The sequence below is a fragment of the Trifolium pratense genome, linkage group LG3 (genome assembly GCF_020283565.1).
Source record: "Trifolium pratense cultivar HEN17-A07 linkage group LG3, ARS_RC_1.1, whole genome shotgun sequence".
Classification (NCBI taxonomy): Eukaryota; Viridiplantae; Streptophyta; class Magnoliopsida; order Fabales; family Fabaceae; genus Trifolium; species Trifolium pratense.
In genome coordinates this window covers 4,406,728-4,429,509 of record NC_060061.1, presented here as the reverse complement: position 1 = coordinate 4,429,509, position 22,782 = coordinate 4,406,728, and the positions used below count along the sequence as shown (strand labels likewise).

At 33.6% G+C, this 22,782-nt stretch overlaps 3 protein-coding genes and 1 pseudogene across 7 annotated transcripts; 2 read left to right on the top strand and 2 right to left on the bottom strand.

The window, feature by feature from the left end:
- Window positions 1–341: 341 nt before the first annotated feature.
- Window positions 342–4,236, top strand: LOC123915485 (probable RNA methyltransferase At5g51130). The gene is made up of 8 exons (XM_045966628.1): window positions 342–608; window positions 690–804; window positions 1,407–1,454; window positions 1,946–2,219; window positions 2,618–2,705; window positions 3,128–3,193; window positions 3,615–3,683; window positions 3,796–4,236. Exons 1-8 carry the CDS (start codon window positions 486–488, stop codon window positions 3,883–3,885), a joined length of 873 nt encoding a protein of 290 aa, XP_045822584.1. The 5' UTR covers window positions 342–485; the 3' UTR covers window positions 3,886–4,236.
- A 2,363-nt stretch (window positions 4,237–6,599) lies between these two features.
- LOC123915484 (casein kinase 1-like protein 3) lies at window positions 6,600–12,653 on the bottom strand. 5 transcript variants are annotated; one of them, XR_006811921.1, is made up of 18 exons: window positions 12,246–12,564; window positions 12,109–12,149; window positions 11,898–11,967; window positions 11,655–11,803; window positions 11,470–11,565; window positions 11,305–11,375; window positions 11,082–11,143; window positions 10,936–10,999; window positions 10,735–10,819; window positions 10,516–10,642; window positions 10,305–10,387; window positions 10,104–10,161; window positions 9,803–9,915; window positions 9,473–9,664; window positions 9,178–9,379; window positions 8,154–8,252; window positions 7,559–8,052; window positions 6,600–7,159 (listed from the first exon to the last, which is right to left on the bottom strand). XR_006811921.1 is itself a non-coding variant. In XM_045966627.1 (15 exons), the coding sequence occupies exons 1-14, from the start codon at window positions 12,319–12,321 to the stop codon at window positions 9,485–9,487; spliced, it is 1,275 nt and encodes a 424-aa protein (XP_045822583.1). In that variant the 5' UTR covers window positions 12,322–12,653; the 3' UTR covers window positions 8,932–9,379; window positions 9,473–9,484. The 5 variants fall into 5 exon arrangements, 1 of the variants encoding a protein (XP_045822583.1); XR_006811920.1 differs by lacking the exon at window positions 6,600–7,159 and adding an exon at window positions 7,166–7,195 and having other exon boundaries at window positions 12,246–12,573; XR_006811919.1 differs by lacking the exon at window positions 6,600–7,159 and having other exon boundaries at window positions 7,166–8,052; window positions 12,246–12,588.
- Window positions 12,654–13,011: 358 nt separating this feature from the next.
- On the top strand, window positions 13,012–13,656 carry LOC123915483 (transmembrane protein 234 homolog). Its single transcript, XM_045966626.1, has one exon. It carries the CDS (start codon window positions 13,086–13,088, stop codon window positions 13,491–13,493), a length of 408 nt encoding a protein of 135 aa, XP_045822582.1. The 5' UTR covers window positions 13,012–13,085; the 3' UTR covers window positions 13,494–13,656.
- A 290-nt stretch (window positions 13,657–13,946) lies between these two features.
- LOC123913644 lies at window positions 13,947–17,630 on the bottom strand (annotated as a pseudogene).
- Between the last annotated feature and the right edge of the window lie 5,152 nt (window positions 17,631–22,782).

Genomic DNA, 22,782 nt, shown 5'->3' with positions numbered 1-22,782 from the left:
TTTTTGAAAGTCAACTTTTAAATATTAAATTTTTTAGTAATATTTGATGGAAATTTTTTGTGAAAAATGTTAGCATGTGTCTTTAGCGCTGTTAAAGAAGTAAAAGTAGAAAAAAAAGATATTTTAACCATCTAATATGTATGTTTAGAGAGTAGCTCAGTTGATAGAACATTGCATTATATACCTAGGAGGCCGGGGTTCAAACTCCGATCATCCCACTTATTTATTTTCAAAAAAAAAAAATTGAACTGGACGGGTCATCCTAAATGGATCCAATCCATCTCTTTTACGGATCCGGGTCAAGAACAAATAAAAAAATTGGTGCGAAAGAAACGAGAATGAAAAAGGGTTTTAGGTTTTACGTATTTATTTACGGACACTGAAACTTTTCGTTACTCATTCATTCATTCATCATCTTTCCGACCAAGCTTTGCATAAAACCTAACCCCAAAGCAAAGAGTTAGTTACAGTGTGTTAATTGAAAGATGAGCGAAGACAACAATGGTAGAAAGCGCGAACAAGTTGAAACCCTAAAACAAAAACAGAACAATAAAAAGCCTAAGCAAGTTTTCCCTTACGGAAACTACAAGAGTTACTACAATTATCGAGTAATCTTTTGCTTTTCTTTCTCTATTTTAATCAAAAGCTTCAAACTTTACATGCATTGACAATTTTTTGGTTTTTTTTAGATTGGTGATGGCGTTGATTGTGATCCTCGGTTGAAAGTGTTCAGGAAGGAGTGGTTTGAAGGGAAGGATTGTCTTGATATTGGTTGCAACAGTGGAATAATCACCATACAAATTGGTAATTTTTTCCTTCATATACACATTTTCAACTAGAGGGTCTGTTTGGATTCACTTGAGCTTAAGTTGTGTGACACTGTTTGAAGGAATTTATGAAAACAACTTATGACAATTTTTTTTAAGTTTTTTTTTTTCCAGCTTATTTTCGTAAGTTCTTCAATATAGCTTATGAAAACAGCTCAAAGCATATAAAAAACAACTTAACATTAATTTATTTTCTTCTATAGATATAACTTATGTAAGCTTATACATATGCTCTTATCATGATAAGCGCTTATATAAGCTGCAAATAAGTTGTTTATCAATGTTATCCTAGTACTGTCTAATTTTCATGCATGATTAGGGTTGATTTTAATGGTTCTCTTGCTTATCATTTTCCTTGTGTTATTGAGAAGTTATGTTAGGTATTAATCTTATAGTACTACTTAATTTTAAAGCCCCGTAAGCAAGAAAACTTATCTCGTAAGTTTGACATACATCTAGAACTTATTCAATTAACGAATGTGAAACATATAATCACTTAAAAATGTTCATTTTTCATATTTTTCATTTCCAAATGTAATTTATATTGTGATGATTTAAATTTTACCTCCCTCCCAACAGCACTGAAGTTTAACTGCCGCAGCATTCTTGGAGTTGACATTGATTCAGGTAAGATTCATATCTTTTCTGATATCTATTGCTGAAGGGTATTCCTTTAAAGTTTAAATGTTAGCTTTTCTCTTTTTATGTTACTATCTGACGAGGCCTAATAAATATGTGCGAAAGGTAACATATTTCTGATGTGTATGCTCAAAACAAGACATTAAATTTGCAAATGAATCTTTAAAATGCTGAATAAGAATAACTGGCATCATTAAACCAACTCATGCTATTAGCAAAGTCTCTCTGTAATACAACAAGTGGCTAATATGCATTATGCTGTACAAAAATTCAGGGTACATGAAAACACTCAGCTTTTCAAAAAGTGTTCAAAACATTTTTTGTACTGAATCCTATTGGATGCTTATTAGAATATGTAGTTTTCAATTACATCAATACTGCTAGTATTATTGAAACATATAGTTGGAAGTCCTCATTTTTAAAACCCCAAATTGTTTAGTTTCAACTGTTTATTATTTTCCTTTTATGGATAATGCTAGATCGAGTGGAAGATGGAAATTGGAATTTGAGAAAAACTGCTAGATTGAAATCCGCCGCAAATAAACCTTCAAAGGTCTCCAAACTCAAGGACAACAGCCATACAGACCATTCAGAGAACAATGCTACTGTACCATCAAACGTTGATACGAAAGAAATTTCAATAGAGCCTTCTTCTTTGGAACAAGTTGATCTGCTTAAGACTGTTTCTTTTAAACGGGAAAATTTTGTGCTCACTCCGCACCCACTAGGAAAGCAATATGATACTATTCTCTGGTAAGTTGCTTTTGCCTTTTCTGCTTCACTAAGTAAAACCTTTTCTTTGGGGCATAAAGCCCTTGAGGGGCGGAAGGCAGAAATTGGCATTCCTTTTGTTTGTCTTTGATTATCTTTATGTTTTTTGGGGCCCTTTCTTGCCCATTGTTTAAAATTACTGGTCTTTGATTATCTTTATGTTTTTTTGGGCCATTTCCGGCCCACTTGGGTTTATTTCTGCTGGATAGTTGATATCCCAATGGGTTATCTTCATATTGTAGTTTTTCATTTTTAAGCATGAGCGCAATCGCCTTTATGTTCACCAAGCATTTACTTCATTTTAATTTACTAAGCTGCAGGCAGAAATAAATTCTTAAGTGTCATGTGGCTTACCCTTTCTATATATACTATTATTTCAGTCTGAGTGTATCAAAATGGATACATCTAAATTGGGGGGATGACGGCTTAATTACATTATTTGCAGAGACTTGGAAGCTGCTCCGACCAGTAAGTATCATCTCCTACCTTCCTATCATTTTTTTCTCTCCGTTCTCATAAGTTTTAACCACATAATAAAAAGCTCAGTTGAAAAAAGTGAAGGCCATGATATATGAGACCTATCTAGTGAGTGGAACGATTTATTTATGCCATGATTAGCATCAGATTATATTCCATGCCTGTGCATGAACCCTTCTAAATAATCTATACCACTCTCCTTCCATTCTTTATCTTGGTAATCATGCTTGTTTTCTTGTGCACTCTTTTCTTTCTCAAATCCCTGTTTTTCTGTTCTCTCTCTGTTCAAGCCTGATTTTGTTGTCTGAACTTGACTGATTTATAGTGCACCTATTCTCTAGTAAACCACGAGCCAACATAACCTTTTTCTAAATATATTCTGTTACTTACAATGTAATCTTTCTTCTGAGCAGGGTGGCATTTTTGTGTTGGAACCTCAGCCATGGAAGTCATATGTAAGCAACCGTGCTGTCTCAGAGGTAACAATTACCGCCTTTTGTTATGTGATTATTGATTTTATAGCTCAAAAGGTGTACTGAGATGTGGAAACTGAAAACCTTTACATGATTTATGGCAAGCTTGCTAAGCTTACCTTACACAATTATCTTGGCTCCGTTCATTTTGTAAATTTTGCATCGTGTGGTTGTGGTGGAATCATTTCCTGAAATTTTAAACTATTTTATTTAGGGATTTGCCTGTGAGCAAAGCAAGTCCTACCTTTAAATGGATTGATGTCCTTCTATGCTCTCTTCTGTTATTTTATATTATGTCGGTGGATCAATTTATGCATTATCAATATGCTAATACTTTAACTTTGTTTTTGAATTTCTTCATCACTATTTACAAAAGATAAAAATAAGAAAGTGGCTAATATAGAGTCATTTTTTCTCCATTATGCAGACCACCGCTGCCAACTTCCGTAATATCAAGTTTCGGCCACAAGATTTTCAAGAAATACTGCTAGATAAGGTTTGTATTGAATACATAAGGAATTATATTTTGAAGTTTGTTCTATTAATAAGCATTCTTTTTGTTTTCCTACATGCTAATGGATAGTATTTAACTTATTTCATATTTGTAGATTGGATTTAGAACAGTAGAAGCAATCACTTCAGATTTGACAGGTAGCACAACTGGTTTCAACAGACCAATTTTGATTTTTCAGAAATAACCGATGCAGAAAGCCGTAAGATGAATCAATGTAATACGTCAATTATAGCAGTTGGTGTGAATGAGTGAAAGCAGTTATCTTAAACCTAATCTAAAGTCTAAACCTTGATACTACGTTAGTATCAATTTTGTGGTGGGTGGACCTTTTTTAGGTATTGAATTATATAAGGTTTAACTTGAATTGATGAAAAGGAAGAACATGAAATTATTATGTGAATTGTTTCTTTTTTATTTTGATTAGTACTACTTCATATTCTCTTCTCTTATAAGTTGGGAATGAGGTTTAATTTGTTTTTTGTATTATAAAAATATTTAAAGAAAAAAGTGAATTACTTTTTTATTATAGTCAGAAGGGACAGACTTAATTTTGGTTGATGGCCCTGCTTTTTGTTGATGCTTTTTTCTTTTGGTCTCATGTTCTAATAATGATTAGTAAATGAAAATCTAATAACTTGTTCCCCGTCTATGCATTGCGGAATTACTTCAGCCTTGAAATGCCTATGATTCATGAAAGTAATGTTATTGTCAACATCCTTTGAGGAGGTTTTAGACTTGAACAATAATATTAATTATTCTCTCTTTTCCATAATGTCGGAATTTGACTATTTTACATAGATTAAGAAATTACGTATAATTGTGTCAACAAAAAAAAAAAGAAATTACGTATAATTTAAATTAACTTTGGATTGATACACATTAATTAGAGATACAATTAAAAAATAAAACTCCATTGAAATTGAAATTTACGTATGAAATTGACGACATCTCTATCAAATTGTTACATTTTTATTTAAATGATGACCGTAGAAAAAAAAACTTTAAACATTTACTTGAAAACCATTAGGTTTGGTCTAGTGGAACGAAATTGGGATAATATGCATGAGATCTTGGGTTTGATCCTCTGTTTCAATGTAAACAAAAAAAAAATAAAAAATTTGCTTGAGGACCGAGGGAGTAACAATTTATAATGGATTTTTTTTTATGATCATGAAAAATCAATCTCGATATTTCAAAATTTATGACACTTGCAACATCAACTACTTGCCCGGAGAATATAATATATAGGAAAATGTTAAAGAGTGCCCATGAGCTAGTTAACGAAGCAAATATAGTAATATGACATTGAAATTTGAAACTTGTGCAATTAATTTCTCAAAATACTAAAAAATGTTTTTTTTTTTTTCAGTTTCCTTAACCAATACTCAAGGCACCAGTTAGCATGACCAATATATTGTGCAAAAGTACATAAGTCAAAACAGTGTAAAAAATGAGCCATAATAACACGAAATTTCCAAAACCAGGGTCCAGTTGAATTATGATCATAATTACCTCATTACTTTTGCTTTATACGTTTTCTTCATTTCATAACGGTCCTCATTATGGCATTTCAACCAACAATGCACTCATTCCTCATATATATATCAACACCCTTTTGTAATGAACTCCTCATTCAACATCAACAATGGATGCCAAACAAAACTCAAAGGAATTTCAAACCTTTGCTAAACAAGAACAATGCAACATTTATCCCATGCATTCCAATGTGCTAGAGGATACAAAAGATAACACTAACAAAGGCTATTCTTATGTCCCTCCTCATGGGGAACATTCTTTTGAGAACTGTTCAGACTCAGACTCGTCGAGTGAGGTAGACGGTGATGTATCTGACGAAGAAGTGAGTTTCGATGAGCTGCTGCTGCATGATGAAAAAGCAAAGAACAAAATTGAACTGTTGGCTTCAATGGTTGGAGTTGATACCAAGGAACCAGCTGCTGTGTTGACTGAAGTAGTAAGAGTTCTCAAGCTTTTAAAAGAGAGTAAACCAATATCCCAATACTTTCAATACTTAAATTATCCATAGAATTTTACGAATTTAGCTCCTCTAAATTGAGTAAAATTGAAATAATCGAGAATTGTTATTTCAACAAACTCGTAATCTGTTATGGTATATTTTTCATATTTACTTGCAATTTATTAACCAATGTTGATAATATTTATTTTACGCTCTAAATTGAATTGTTCGCTTTAAAAAAGTTGAATTCTATTTGTTCTCTCATGGTTTCAATCATTATCTTATAGTAGATAGGTGACTTGTTTATGTTTCTCACTTTTTATTAATTGAGTTTGAAAATATCTTTCAATTTGATTGTTGTTTTCATTGCTAGTACTAATGGAAAGGAAGTAGCTTGTTGTGAATTGCCAGAGGAGTAGTATCAAATACTGCAACTTATTATGATAAACATCCGTTCTATTAAAACATTGCTTAACTATTTAATGTAAAAGATAAGCTCAAATATTCATAGTCATACTGTGCTAGTGCATAGACTTTAGGTTAAATACGTTCAAGAGTCCTTTAAATTTTCTAAGAAATAACCCTTGCATTTTCTAGGTAATAAATTGGTCATTTAAATTTTCAATATGTTGCACTATTACCCTTATTATAACTATTCTCTATTTTAAAAACGATAACTTGGTTGTTAACTTAGCGTAATGACACTAGACACTGTTTTTGGCTTCCAAATATCAAGACATAACGTTCAATGCCACCTCATTAAATTAACGGTCACGTCGGCATTTTTGTAACAGAGATAATTGAAAGAATAACGTTGCACCTAATTAAAAAAATTTGTTATCTAAATTTTTTTTTTTTAAAAAAATCTATTTATTGCTTAAAAAATTTAAAGTACCAACCTCTAACAAACGCAAAATTTAAAAAACATCTTAATTCATTTTACCTAGATTCTCATCTCAACTCGACAGCATTATATTGGTAGAAAATGGAATATTAAAGGTGTAAAATAACACTTCACAAACATTAGCATTCAGCCATTCACAGCAAAAAATTTACTGGCATTTACTTTGACCATACGTTTCAAGAAGCATTCTTCTTTTGTGCAGAAAAAACGCTCAACAAGCATTAATTGACGTCTTTCATATTTTAAATAACTTTGCCCATCTTTCAGCCCTCTTGGATTATATTCTGTATAATGCCTTCAGTATCACAGCTGTAGTGTTTCTAGAAATGAACTACTAATCAAATTCTGGAAGTGCACCTCATTGATATTGTTCTCAGTTTGTTTGAAGCACAATTTTTGCTTCACACACCAACGCATTCGGTACATAAGCATTTTCACATGGATTGGTATTATAATCTTCACAATCCCCTGTTAAAACTCAAAAATTTTTGGTTTTCATTTCCTTGAATTTGGAATAGATAGAAGTGTGGAAAACAATCTTGCTTACGAAATGCCTCCAAAGAGTCTCCATGTGTGCGGCTTCCATAACCAAATGAATGAACTCTATCAGTTTATCTAACAAAGTATACAGATTAGTACCAAAACAAGCTAGTACAATAAACTAAATCAAATGTGGAATGAATGTGGGGAAAACATAATGGAATCTTGATCAGGATATATCTGCTCTGTTATTTTTTTGGAGCCATCCAGACCATCACAAAACATGGATCATAGTAGATCATGTCCTTTCGTAATAGTAGAGATTGAATAATGGAAACATATGTTAATGTTATCATAAGCAAACTTCAAACATCAAATGTACCCCGAAGCTCACATCAAACTTCATAGATCCAAACATCAACTTCATTGACAGATTACTTGAGAATAATGAAATAGCATGTGTCACATATTACAGGGATATGGGGGGGATTGTAGTACCTTCAATTTGAAATTGACAAAATATGAATTCATTTTTATGACCCCACTGTTGAAGATGTCAAATGGACAACCAGTATCAGCACAAAGAGCTTTACAAACTTTCACAGTAGGTGATACTTTGCAGACAATTGCAACAAGTAAAAACAAAGCAACCCATTCCTCACTAGTCAATTGTTCCTTGCTTGCTGCAATCCAAATCCAAGTTATTAACATTTGGGCCAGAAAGAGAAATTGAAGCAACATAGCTAGGTAAACTCCCTTTTCTCTAGCTGAAATCAATGACTATTTTCACATAACCATTGAAGTCATATCGACTCGATCAATCTCAGTTACACAAATATTTCTTTAACGCATTCTCATCCAGAATGCTTATGCTGATTTATTCATCAGAAGTAGCAGCATCATGAGTAAGTTCCTGTAGATAGTGGCATCCATAAAAGGCAAATTTCTGACATGTTTCATCCTTCAGACAATATTGAGTGGAAAAGTAATTCCTGCAAAAGTTAAAAGTATGGACTGATAACTGAGCTTCACCAAGTCTGTTTTAGTAGTTAGTTATCACAAGAAATTGAAATATACATCAGTTTATCCAAACCTTGAATCACACTTGAAAGTTGAAACAAAACTAGATTCTACACTTTCATCCCTAGAATGACATCACAAATTAACCTGGGTAAGTGTCAAATTGTGTTACCTACAAGTAAATAAGAGGTTGTTCATCATCAGAGTTATAGTAAAAAACATAAAATAGGTTGATAAAATCATAAAGAAGGACTTGTTCAGCATCAAAGTTAGTTAAAAAAAACATACAACAATGATAAGATCTAAAACAATTTGAAAAAAAAAAAAAAGATATTTGTCAATACAAATACAAATTTGACACAGGCAGGACATATTTTTATTTATTTAGTAAAAACTTTTGATTTCATCCCATCACCCTAATAACAGACAAGTATGAAATCATGTTTTTGTAAAATAGATGCCACCATGAACTACCATCGATAACTCATAAGAAACCATTATTTCAGTGACCTTACAGCCATAATATTTGCCTGTATCAATATAATTTATATTTTCAATAACCTGGTCAATAACAAGAAAAAGTGCAACTTACCATCATGAAAGACAGATGATGGATTAAAGAAAATAAGTCTAAATGAGAACAATTGATATTTGTGAAACTTTTTCAGTTTCGATCTCTCACATTCTAAGAAATTTCTTTTATGGATGCTTCCTAACATGATATGCGATCTATAAAAGTGCAAGTGTGCTGTTTCTAACTCTGACAGCAAAGACGAACAAGTAATAGGAGAAACAAAGACTAAAAAACTGATTAAATATTTTTAAAAAGGCAACTAAAAGTACATTTGCAATTCATAATGCTGTCGACCAATTTAATTTTTTTAAACCAAACTGTGTTGCCACTTATGATATGGCACAGGATAATAATAATAATCATCAAGTAACTTAACAGGAAAAGAGGCTAATTCACACATTAATGTTACATGAAAACGCGAATACAGAATGCTGTGTGCCACATTTGACATCTATGTACAGCACCGAGACCCAAGACTTGATAGTCTGTATTTTAAACTTCACAATTGTTTGTAGTCAGTCACCTCGGGAAAGAAGCAAAACATGTAGAAGCCTCAAATAGGAGATATGTAACCTTCCAGCACATTCATAGTCTCCAACTCCATGAATACACCACTTTAATATTCTTGACCAAACACTTAGGGAAAGATGCAAGCAAACCACCATGCATTTGCAGCTTCACATTTATGGGGGTCTTCATACTATTCAAGCCTGGAAATTGAAATACTACAAAATACAAATAATAAAGGATAAGTGTAGTTACAAATAAAACTCACAGGAGAAAACAGGACAAGACAACAGCATGAACCAGAAAATTACCATGTTTGACATTCATTTGGAAGAAGAATTGCGTTGCAGAGATGACATCCAGCTACTTGATGGGCCAACTTTACTGCCTTGCTCATGTCCACGGTCGGAAGGTTCAGCAGACAAGGCAGGGTTCAAGGGGTTCCTTTTTGAAGTACCAGCCGGGGAATACGAAGTAGAGGCCATATTTGCTTCACCCAAAATCTACCAAAAAGAGAATAATTACTAAATACTGATCAATTCAGTTTTAGACATAATGTGGTGCAATCACAGAACAGCAATTTCAATATTGCATCACAGCCACCGTAGGAAGAGTGAGTTTTTTAAGGCAAGATGACTTACATTCTTGTTAAGAGGATTTTCAGAACTCAAGTTTCTACCAGCTGGTGATTTAAACTGAACTTTACCACCAGAACCAGTAGCATTTCCGGATCTAATTCGCTCTTCACCAAGCCCTGAATATGTATTAAAATCTGCCAATTAGCTCATAACAGACAAGATATTTAATTACTTAGACGCAAAAGCATTCAACCTATGTTTTTTGTCGCCGTTACTATGAACTTGTCTAGCAACCAACATAAATTATTTCTAGATAGGAACCATCTACAATTTATAAATGATGTAACCTATTTAAGACACAAACCTTGACGGTTGTCAACATCCATCGGGACTGCATGACGGTTAATTGCACCAGGAACAGGCTGTGATAGGACAATTTTAATATTGTCAGATGCAATGGAAGATTCAAGTTACAAAACCAGCAATAAGCCTCATCCCCGCAAAATAAATGACAAGAAAGGCTCAAAGATGTATGCACGGAGTCTCAGAAATAAAATATACTCACAGGTAAGGAAGGCTGCACTACATGCTTCTGTGATTGCTGGTACTTTAAAATGGTCCAATCAAAAACGAAATCAAATGCATAACCTGATACATTGAAAGTAAGACTAGATTAGGAGACTCATTTTATAAAACGAAATATACAATTGCAAGAGCGATAAAATAATATGGTGCAATTTCTTTTTTATATTATTTGAAAAATGAAAAACAGGCACCTTCCCGAGCAAATAGGTCTCTAAATAGGCGTTTCAAGAATCCATAATCAGGCCGCTGATCAAACGTCAATGAGTGGCAGTAATGGAAGTATGAAGCAAACTCTACGGGATGAGATTTGCATAGTACCTTTTGGAAACAAAAATAAATACATTAGTATGCAGGAAGGAGGGCGTCTTCACAGTTCACAGCACAGCACACATACATGCTTAAATACTAACCTCGATAGGAGTTGATACCTTCTTCTGACATATTTTATCATACTTCTGTTTCTTTGTTGCAGCCTTTAGGCCTTGCCAAGGAAGGCTAAACAAAAATATTTGGTAATTTAAAAGTTAGGACATTTCATTTTATTGTGTTGAGAGATTATAGGTTATGGACAAAATAGTCAAGGAAACATCAGGTGGAAAAGAATGTCATACCTTCCCCTAAGGAAGTAGAGAAGTACATATCCTAGCGATTCCAAATCATCCCGCCTACTTAGCTCTAAAAATAATGTAGCAAATGAGAATGGGTAAACATTTATTCAAGCTAAAGGGTTAATATCTTCTTCTAACTTCAAACTTACCAATCCCAAGATGAGTATTGCAACTTGCATATCGAGCAGTCCCTGTTAAGCTTTTGTTCTCCCTGTGAATTACATTTGTTAGCAACATTCCGGGTATTTCCAAAGGATCAGAAGGGAAAAGAGACAGAGAGGGTGGGGGGTGGGGCTTTCCAAACAAAAGTTTTCGAAAGTAGTCAAGACAAAAATAGAAGAATAAACTAAAATATGGATACTGTGGAACTACCTGTAAGGAATGTGGCGATGGGTTGCAGAGTCCCTATACCGTTTTGCTAGCCCAAAATCAATTATGTAAACCTGGAAAGAACCATACAAGTGGAACATTAATAGATAGCAACAAATAGTTGATGGAGGGGCTAGTCCAACTGGCTAGATATAACAAGATAGTTACCTGGTTAGCCTTCCGACCAAGTCCCATGAGGAAGTTATCGGGTTTAATATCCCTATGTAAATATCCTTTCGAATGCACATATTCTATTCTAGTAATCTGCACATAACAAATAGGAACAAATAGAGAATTGAACAAATTAGTATGAAATAAGCACCGGCGAAAAACAGAGAAGGCAATGAGCATACCATTTGATCAGCTAACATTAACACAGTCTTCAACGAGAACTTCCTCCCACAATACACAAAAAGATCCTCAAGACTAGGCCCCAATAAATCAATAGCAAGCACGTTATCCTCACCGTCTACTCCAAACCATTTTATGCTTGGAATGCCACCTGTATCAACAAATCAAAATTCTCAACCTCATGAATCACACCTCCCTGTAACAATGAAAAATACAAATACAAAAACCAAATGTTGAATGCATACTTCCTCCTTGAAGAATTTTGTAGAGCTTCGCCTCATAAATTAGTTGTGGATGCTTTGTTTTAGTGTTCTCCTGCAAAATTCAAAAGAGGAGTTAGGTTAAGTTTCAGTCCATTAAAAAACCTAATTAACAAAACATCGCATCGCATGCATAGTAACAGAAAAACTGAAATGTGCAAATTGAATAGAAAAACCCTAGCAGATAGAGACTTACGATTTTGATGGCGACGATTTCAAAGGTATCAATATGCGTAGCTGCATGAATTGATGGGAAAAAAAACGATCAGAAGAAATAAACCTAAGATGAAAAAGAATAACGGAAGAGATAGTCGGAGAGAGGTAGTGGCTGACCGAGATAGATTTCACCGAAGGATCCACTTCCGATCTTGCGGCCGAGCTTGTAGTTGCCGCCAACGATGCGTTCCATGTGTTCGAAGAAAGTTCGAGAAGGAATTGGGAATCCAGTGGCGGCAAGAAGGAAATAAACGAAAGAAACAAGAGCCACACAAGCACAGAGTTTTTATAGAGAGACAAATAAAACACCACGGCCCATTTAGACAGTGCGTCTAGGTAGTAGGATGGGGTATTTTTGTCATATGCACTGTATGTATGTTCACGGGGATTCTATATGTGACGTGTGTTATAAGGTTTCTTTCACTCCTTGTGTTCATGAGTGTGGAATTCGATTTGAACTTGTCTACCAAATCACCTCATCTAGATCTTGGGGTAGTGATGAAGTTTGTTGTTTCATTTGTCTTTCATTCAAATGTAATTATCTTATATGTATATAAATTCATTTTTCATGCAAATTAAAATTATAAACCGGGTTCTACCAAAAAAAAATAAATTATAAACTGGTAAAATACCGAAAACTAGTTGTATGTACCTAACTATTTTTTTTTTATATATATATAAAAAAGGGTTTAAGTAAAGGTTGTCCAATGTATTGGTTTATTATTAGTCCAATGCATTTAATTGAATTGGATTTTATATTTTTTAAATGAGTTATCCAAACAAAACTGAAACTAGATAGGAAAACTCACTGTCACTGTGCGTAAGAAACCGGAGGGTGTAAAAAGCAAAAGCCCAACTTAGACGAGCCCGAAATAAGTTTGATGTGGCGGCGATGTTGAGTCATTTGACTGAACACGATGCGATTCAACTGAAAGAGAGAGAGAGAGAGGAGCAAAGATGGAGAAGATGATCGCAGTTGGTCTAATATGGGGCGCCACAAACGCTATCATGCGCCGTGGTGCACTTCTCTGGGACGAAGCACTCAAATCTTCCTCAGCAAAACAACCACATCCTCACTCAACAAATCTCGCTCAAAAAATCATCTTCTCTGTACGCAAATGGCTCATACTTCTCTCCATCTGGCAATACTCAATCCCCTTCATCATTAATCTCTCCGCCTCCGCCACTTTCTTCTCCATTCTCTCCGATGCTCCTCTCTCCCTTGCTGTCCCAGTCACCAACGCCACCACTTTTGCCTCCACTGCTCTATTTGCCACTCTCCTCGGTGAACCAACCAACCTCCCCCGTACTTTCTTCGGTACCGCTCTCATCATCATCGGTATTTGCTTGTGTATTAATTCCTAGCTTGCTTTCATTTCTATCATCTCTATTTCTTTGTTTTCCTTTTCATTCTTGTTTCTTGTTTATAAATATTGTGTGTAGTTGGATTTCCAATATTCGAATTCAATTTTATATCCCTAATCCAGGGTTCATGTTGTATTTAGTTGAGTAACATAGCATATAAGGATTTTCCTTGAGTTTAACTCAGTTGAGAGAGAGAGAGAGAGAGAGAGAGACATTGTATTTTATAGAGTCCTCGGCACCTCACTCACTTATTCATGTAATTTGTTATTATTTCATTTATATGATAATTTTATTGGTCAGTACAAGAATAAAATCACCAAGATCGTGAATAATTGCAAACAAATGGTTATTCTTGACAAATGTTTCTATTAGAATTCGAATTAGGATTAGAATTGTGTTTTGAAGCATTCACGAGGGACGTGTCCGTTGAATCTTGGGTAATCTTTGCAATAGTCATAGGTTGACATTAGAGGCACACTGATTAATGCTTGCTCTGAAATGATGAAACCCTACCTTGAACGGTGCATTGCTCCAATTAGTTTTCACAAGTCCGCCTTTTGTTGCCCAGTTATCTGCATTCCATAGGCTTGTATAAACCCTCATTCCTTGCTTGTTGGGATAGCTAAGGCCTTTATTTTCATAGTTCCGGAAAACCTGAATTGGCATGCTATCAACATACCACCTGAGATGGGAAATTGGGCATTAATATTATAGTTCTTTGTCATGTAATTGAGAAAGTGAAGTAACTTTGTTCTGGTACAACTTACACAATTTCTGTGGGATTTCAGTGAATGGTGTAATTGTGAAAATCAGCAGTTGGGTCAAACCTGATGTGAAACTGTTGCTCTTTGTTTTCTTTTCCTTGTGTATATATGTTTGTATCATAGATTTGACTGTTCTGAAGTACATTTAAATTTTGTCTCTTGTTTTTTGGAGGAAATTAAAGTATAGATTATGTTGGTGTTTATAGATTAGTTCTTCTAGGTCCAGTGAACTTACGTAGTAGGCGGGGAATATTCCTGCGGAATTACCAGGTATCAGCTTGATTAACATTTCAATACTTCCAAATAAGAAATTGTCAAAAAAAATACTTCCAAATAAGAAAGGTCTCTTTGACCTAGCAGCTGATCCTGAAATTCAAAGCCAATAACATATATTTCTACATTAGCCAATAATAACTGATGAATACATTTCTCTCAGTTTATTCACTTCACCACAGTCTGCATAATGTTTGGTCAGATTGCAAATCTTAAGTGCTAGTACAAATAGATAGAAACGTGATTATTTGGTATTTGGCCATTTACCCTCTACATATTCATTTGCAACATATTATTCACTATACTGTATTAGCATGTTTAGTCAGATTGCAAATCTAAGTGCTACATGAACATACAAAATTATGATTATCTTGTATTAAGCCCATAACTTTTTCCCCCACAAAATATTCATTTGCATCATATTGTAAAGCACAATAAATTTTTAATAACATTGTCACCTTTATGTAATTTGCTGTCACCCCAGCACCATCTTCAACTGAAAGTTCTGTTTCAAAAAAATTTCCATATGTTAACTCTTTTTGAGATGCATCTTCATTAATTTGTGGCCTATGTTAAATGCCTCATCCAAATAAGGCGGAGAGAATGCTTCAATTCTGGTCTCAATTGGATATTTATCTTGATCTCTATAAGTATCATGTGTGGTACTTCTAGCAATCCAAATATTTCCACTTGGAAGCAAAACTGAAGTTGAATGATACATTCTTGCAATTTGACTAGCCCTCATCACCTTGAACCTATTTACCCTTAGGCTTCTCTGTATTATACAACTCAGGTGTGTAGTTTGGTGCCTCTGCATCCCACCATGCAGCTGTACCTAATTGAGCACCATTGATGAATAGTAGTTGTCCATTAGAGAGGATTATAGCATCTCCCATGGTTCTCCTTGATGGCATCATTTCAGAATCCCATTCAGGGGGGTAAGGTTCAAATATTGTTAACCTATTGCAATCTTGAAGAGCTGGAAGGAATGTTTTCTTTGTTTCAGCTAACTGGAAAGCTTCGGGACAGTTGCCACCGCAGACAATGACTTCCGCCTTGGTGGTTTCGGCGTTGAGGGAGGATTGCCGACTGGCCAGAGGTGGGGTAGTTATGTGAGCCGCCAGATAAAACGGGGAAGGTAAGGACTATTTTGTGGTTGGTTGGGTTCAAAAGAAGGGAGCGATTGTTTGAAAAGATGAAGAGGTTTCCATCTGCGGAAAGATGGACAAAAGGGTATAAATTGTTCGCATCTGTGTCAGATGTTTCGTATGGATATGGGAAAAGGTATGATTTTGCACTTCTTTGTCATTCCTCTTGTGGGATGAATTCATAGCTAAATGATTTTCTTCCTCCTACCAATATGAATTCTCCGTTTGGAAGGAGATGTTGAGTTGCATACCTGTTCATCCACTATAATCAAATCATTATCAATCATAAGACTTATAATTTGCTTCAAATCACATAATAAGATATTGTTTTAATGTATTTGTTATTAGTGCATGTTTGAATCACATTGATTTTGACAAAATTACAATGGCAGGTTATGATTATGTAAAATTCACCATAGATTAAAACATGTTGCGCCTAATTATCAAATTTATATATAGATGCAAAAGTTGATGTAAAATTAATTTATTACAAATTTTGTAGTTGAGTTGCGTACCATCTATCGTCAACCAATGTTTGGTTATATTCCCTCCATTCACAATTTTGAAGGAAAAGAAAACATCACCATCTAAGTATACCAGATTTAAATTTTTTATCTATTTAATGTGAGATTCTTCGAACATTACCATCCTTTTAGTAGTTGACTTTCACTCTACTGATCTAATGGCAGGGTTGGAGCTACTATGAAACCTTGAACTTTAAAAAAATTGCACATTTGCTCAACATTTTTGCTTTCTGAACCCCCTAAATTTTTTTTGCACCACTAGTCCAAGAGACACAGACCAATTTCCCTTCACCTATTTTCATATTTCATCTTCTCTCTAACCAAAAATTTACATACTTTAAAATAATACTCTATATGTGTCAAGTGACTTAAAATAATCAGTTTTGCATTATCAATGACATCTTTAAATTGGTTATATTCTCTGATGTCTTTTTCTCTTTTATCTCTCCCTACATAATTTCATGAATTTGTCCTTTATATTGGCTATACATACACAACACTTTGTATAATTTTTGTATAATGCTTCAAATCTCACACGTACCACAAAGTTTGGTTACAACAACCATATATAGTACTAGTAGTATATTTTTATAAGTGATTAGGTAAGTATTTTGAATCCTTAATGTCAAGTTTGCATCAAACATATACTAGTCTTGTAGAACAAGACAAGTGCATTAGAACAAATTGACACCATGAATTACAAAATTGTAGACACTGTCATTGTCACAAAAAAAAAAAAAAAAATTGTAGACATTGATGCTTCATTATACAATTGAGTATCATGTGATTCAAAAAATTTGAATTAAAACTAGTAAGTAGTCGGCATAGACCAGTAGAATTATGTGACAGCAAAAGATAAATTACTACTACTAGATACTAGAGAGCGATTATTTGAACATAAACAATTCATCATCATATTCCAATATTGTATAAACTCGTATCATTTGTAACGACTGGTGTGACTAAAAAGTAGACGAAGAAAATATCAATTTCTATAGTTGGGACTAAAACTGCTAATAACAACCTAGTGCTTGTGTTTTATTATTCCCTTATTTTCCAAGATTTGTTAAGATTTGCTCTTATTAATACTCTATTATTTATTTAGAATTATTTAATATATTAATGAGTTGTAATTTTATAATTGGTTGTACCTAATAATTTCTCCTTTTGTGAAGGTGTATTATAGCATGATGCACCTTTATTAAATGGACAAAAAACCCATTTTCCTCCCTCAAAAGTTGTTTCAATTAGTGGACAGTTAAGTAATTTAATATTTTGCTTAAAAAATAAAAGTAATTTAATATTTAACTATTTTTAAAGTCCAAAATTGTCCAGATTTTTTCGTTTTCCACACCTCAATTTTTCTTCAATGGCTGGAAATCCTTCCACACCACTGGCTCGATGCGTATGCACTAAACTCATACCCATTTCCATCAAAGCTCCTCTATAATCAATACCAAAAAAAAAAGCTCCTCTATAATCAATGAAAATTAAATAATAAAGATCGGGATAGACATCAATGTAGTTGTAACATAAACAATTCAATATCATATTCCAATAGTATTTATGTTCAAATAATCGCTCTCAATTAATAAATGATTATTTTTAATATATATATTTAGGACAAAACTTACATACAGTACTATAGGTACTGTTTTTGCTGTTCCCAATAAAAATGAGACACATGTACCCATACTTATCCTCATCCAAACTCCGATAATTTTAGTTAGAAATTAAACTTTTTTTACTATAACAATCCAACTCAAACTGCAAAACAACCAACAATTTAGAAATTTTAAACCAATGTATATTATTAAATGATTATTTTTAAGATATGTTTAGTGTGCGCATGTTCGTGCTTAATGTGTATACGTGCGTGCGCACGCATGCTAAAATAAATAAATTATATAAATAGTATAAATAAATAAGGTTTAAAAAAAGAGTAAACAACTAAAACAACCTAAATTATTTTAAATGAACTAAAATCAATTCTAAATTAATATATGGGCTTCTTATTCTAACTCCAATAACACCACACTAATTTCAATCAAAAGAACAACTCACATCACAATCAATTCCCCGGTACGTGCAACTCCAGCCCGGGAAAGGAATACAATCAAGGTAATGGCACCATGAACAACGATCGTTCAAATTTACTCCTTTTAGCACCATCATCATCCCAATCAACAATTTGTGGCTCATCAAATGTGATTTATTAAGTAAATAGGTGTAAACCTTTATATTTGATCATATTATTCCAACAATGATGAGAAAGAGAAATTACCCAACAAAAATGACGATCAACAAAGCGGTAGAACGCAATCTGTTCAATGGGGGCCGAGTAAATATCACAAATCCAAAAAGTGCTCCAATGATTGATCCTCCCAGATTTGCAAAGTTGTCAGCGTGCTGGACAATTATTACAACGACATTGACGAGCATCATGGAAACAACAAGTGACAAGTCAAAACCCTACGAAACAACAAAAATAAACTTTTTTTACTATTATACCAAAACATATAAACCAAAACTCAATAATAAAAAGAGATTAAATAACAACCATTAATGGAAGGTGTAGTGTCCAATACTCTATGAAGCTCTTTGCTATAGACCCTCCTGCTAAGCCGGCCAGTGCACCAGAGGCACCGACGGTGACCCTGAACTGGATAAACAGTGCAGAGACTAAACTTCCACCTAAGCCGGATATAATATATAATAATCCAACTCAAACTGCAAAACAACCAACAATTTAGAAATTTTAAAACAATGTATATTATTAAATGATTATTTTAAGATATGTTTAGTGTGCGCATGTTCGTGCTTAGTGTGTATACGTGCGTGCGCACGCATGCTAAAATAAATAAATTATATAATTAATATAAATAAATAAGGTTTAAAAAAAGAGTAAACAACTAAAACAACCTAAATTATTTTAAATGAACTAAAATCAATTCTAAATTAATATATGGGCTTCTTATTCTAACTTCAATAACACCACACTAATTTCAATCAAAAGAACAACTCACATCACAATCAATTCCCCGGTACGTGCAACTCCAGCCCGGGAAAGGAATACAATCAAGGTAATGGCACCATGAACCGTGATCGTTCAAATTTACTCCTTTTAGCACCATCATCATCCCAATCAACAATCTGTGGCTCATCAAATGTGATTTATTAAGTAAATAGGTGTAAACCTTTATATTTGATCCTATTATTCCAACAATGATGAGAAAGAGAAATTACCCAACAAAAATGACGATCAACAAAGCGGTAGAACGCAATCTGTTCAATGGGGGCCGAGTAAATATCACAAATCCAAAAAGTGCTCCAATGATCGATCCTCCCAGATTTATAAAGTTGTCACCGTGCTGAACAATTGTTACAACGACATTGACGAGCATCATGGAAACAACAAGTGACAAGTCAAAACCCTACGAAACAACAAAAATAAACTTTTTTTACTATTATGCCAAAACATATAAACCAAAACTCAATAATAAAAAGAGATTAAATAACAACCATTAATGGAAGGTGTAGTGTCCAATACTCTATGAAGCTCTTTGCTATAGACCCTCCTGCTAAGTCGGCCAGTGCACCAGAGGCACCGACGGTGTCTCTGAACTGGATAAACAGTGCAGAGTCTAAACTTCCACCTAAGCCGGATATAATGTATTATAATCCAACTCGAACTGCAAAACAATCAATAATTTAGAAATTTTAAACCAATGTATATTATTAAATGATTATTTTTAAGATATGTTTAGTGTGCGCATGTTCGTGCTTAGTGTGTATACGTGCGTGCGCACGCATGCTAAAATAAATAAATTATATAATTAATATAAATAAATAAGGTTTAAAAAAAGTGTAAACAACTAAAACAACCTAAATTATTTATAATGAACTAAAATCAATTCTAAATTAATATATGGGCTTCTTATTCTAACTTCAATAACACCACACTAATTTCAATCAAAAGAACAACTCACATCACAATCAATTCCCCGGTACGTGCAACTCCAGCCCGGGAAAGGAATACAATCAAGGTAATGGCACCATGAACAGTGATCGTTCAAATTTACTCCTTTTAGCACCATCATCATCCCAATCAACAATATGTGGCTCATCAAATGTGATTTATTAAGTAAATAGGTGTAAACCTTTATATTTGATCCTATTATTCCAACAATGATGAGAAAGAGAAATTACCCAACAAAAATGACGATCAACAAAGCGGTAGAACGCAATCTGTTCAATGGGGGCCGAGTAAATATCACAAATCCAAAAAGTGCTCCAATGATCGATCCTCCCAGATTTGCAAAGTTGTCACCGTGCTGAACAATTGTTACAACGACATTGACGAGCATCATGGAAACAACAAGTGACAAGTCAAAACCCTAGGAAACAACAAAAATAAACTTTTTCTACTATTATACCAAAACATATAAACCAAAACTCAATAATAAAAGGAGATTAAATAACAACCATTAATGGAAGGTGTAGTGTCCAATACTCTATGAAGCTCTTTGCTATAGACCCTCCTGCTAAGCCGGCCAGTGCACCAGAGGCACCGACGGTGACCCTGAACTGGATAAACAGTGCAGGGACTAAACTTCCACCTAAGCCGGATATAATGTATAATAATCCAACTCGAACTGCAAAACAATCAACAATTTAGAAATTTTAAACCAATGTATATTATTAAATGATTATTTTTAAGATATGTTTAGTGTGCGCATGTTCGTGCTTAGTGTGTATACGTGCGTGCGCACGCATGCTAAAATAAATAAATTATATAATTAATATAAATAAATAAGGTTTAAAAAAAGAGTAAACAACTAAAACAACCTAAATTATTTATAATGAACTAAAATCAATTCTAAATTAATATATGGGCTTCTTATTCTAACTCCAATAACACCACACTAATTTCAATCAAAAGAACAACTCAGATCACATTCAATTCCCCGGTACGTGCAACTCCAGTCCGGGAAAGGAATACAATCAAGGTAATGACACCATGAACAGTGATCGTTCAAATTTACTCCTTTTAGCACCATCATCTTCCCAATCAACAATCTGTGGCTCATCAAATGTGATTTATTAAGTAAATAGGTGTAAACCTTTATATTTGATCCTATTATTCCAACAATGATGAGAAAGAGAAATTACCCAACAAAAATGACGATCAACAAAGCGGTAGAACGCAATCTGTTCAATGGGGGCCGAGTAAATATCACAAATCCAAAAAGTGCTCCAATGATCGATCCTCCCAGATTTGCAAAGTTGTCACCGTGCTGAACAATTGTTACAACGACATTGACGAGCATCATGGAAACAACAAGTGACAAGTCAAAACCCTACAAAACAACAAAAATAAACTTTTTTTACTACGATACCAAAACATATAAACCAAAACTCAATAATAAAAAGAGATTAAATAACAACCATTAATGGAAGGTGTAGTGTCCAATAGTCTATGAAGCTCTTTGCTATAGACCCTCCTGTTAAGCTGGCCAGTGCACCAGAGGCACCGACGGTGACCCTGGACTGGATAAACAGTGCAGAGACTAAACTTCCACCTAAGCCGGATATAATCATATAATGTATAATAATCCAACTCGAACTGCAAAACAATCAACAATTTAGAAATTTTAAACCAATGTACTCCCTCCGGTCCTTATTATAAGGAACACTTTGGGAAAAAAAATTGGTCCTTTTTATAAGAAACTTTGACCAATTTTCAAATGTTTTTAATGTTCAATTTCACTTATGCCCTTATTTATTATGAAAGAGAATTTAAAAATAAGTAAGTTAGTTGAATAAAAAGTAATTAAATAAGGGTAAACATGGAATAAATTTAAATTTATAAGAGTATTAAATGAAAATAACTATGTTAAATATGTTTCCTTGGTCTGTGTGATTTTTTCAAAGTGTTCCTTATAAAAAGGACCGGAGGGAGTATATTATTAAATGATTATTTTTAAGATATGTTTAGTGTGCGCATGTTCGTGCTTAGTGTGTATACGTGCGTGCGCACATGCATGCTAAAATAAATAAATTATATAATTAATATAAATAAATAAGGTTTAAAAAAAGAGTAAACAACTAAAACAACCTAAATTATTTTAAATGAACTAAAATCAATTCTAAATTAATATATGGGCTTCTTATTCTAACTCCAATAACACCACACTAATTTCAATCAAAAGAACCAAAATGAACAAGCACTAAAAATAAAATATATTAGCATGGATCAAATGCATGATTAAACAAATAACATATTTTAAACAATCTGTTTATGGAAGTATCAATGGAAAATATTTTCTACAAAATATTGGAAATTATGTTAGCAATATTGAATAAAGTGGATGATAGAAAATGAAAACAAAGCTACAAAATAAAAAACCGTAAAATAAAATACGAGGCGTTTAGTAAACTATCTTCAAAGATTTATTCGTGCAAGAAAGAGACGAAAAAAATTACAACATGTTGTCCATGGTAATGAAATTATGACAGGAGAAGAAAAGAGAGATACTATATGTTACGAAAATTTCTTGCATTGCATGAATAGAACGAA

What these genes read in the sequence shown, in the direction of transcription:
- LOC123915485 (XM_045966628.1), top strand. Translation starts at nt 486, where the DNA reads ATGAGCGAAGACAACAATGGTAGAAAGCGCGAACAAGTTGAAACCCTA. An exon ending in AATAATCACCATACAAATTG is followed by an intron (nt 805 to 1,406) that starts GTAATTTTTTCC and finishes CCCTCCCAACAG; the next exon opens with CACTGAAGTTTAACTGCCGC. An exon ending in CTTGGAAGCTGCTCCGACCA is followed by an intron (nt 2,706 to 3,127) that starts GTAAGTATCATC and finishes TCTTCTGAGCAG; the next exon opens with GGTGGCATTTTTGTGTTGGA.
- LOC123915484 (XM_045966627.1), bottom strand. Translation starts at nt 12,321, where the DNA reads ATGGAACGCATCGTTGGCGGCAACTACAAGCTCGGCCGCAAGATCGGA. An exon ending in AGGTATCAACTCCTATCGAG is followed by an intron (nt 10,643 to 10,734) that starts GTTAGTATTTAA and finishes TGTTTCCAAAAG; the next exon opens with GTACTATGCAAATCTCATCC. An exon ending in AGACCTATTTGCTCGGGAAG is followed by an intron (nt 10,388 to 10,515) that starts GTGCCTGTTTTT and finishes TCAATGTATCAG; the next exon opens with GTTATGCATTTGATTTCGTT.
- LOC123915483 (XM_045966626.1), top strand. Translation starts at nt 13,086, where the DNA reads ATGGAGAAGATGATCGCAGTTGGTCTAATATGGGGCGCCACAAACGCT.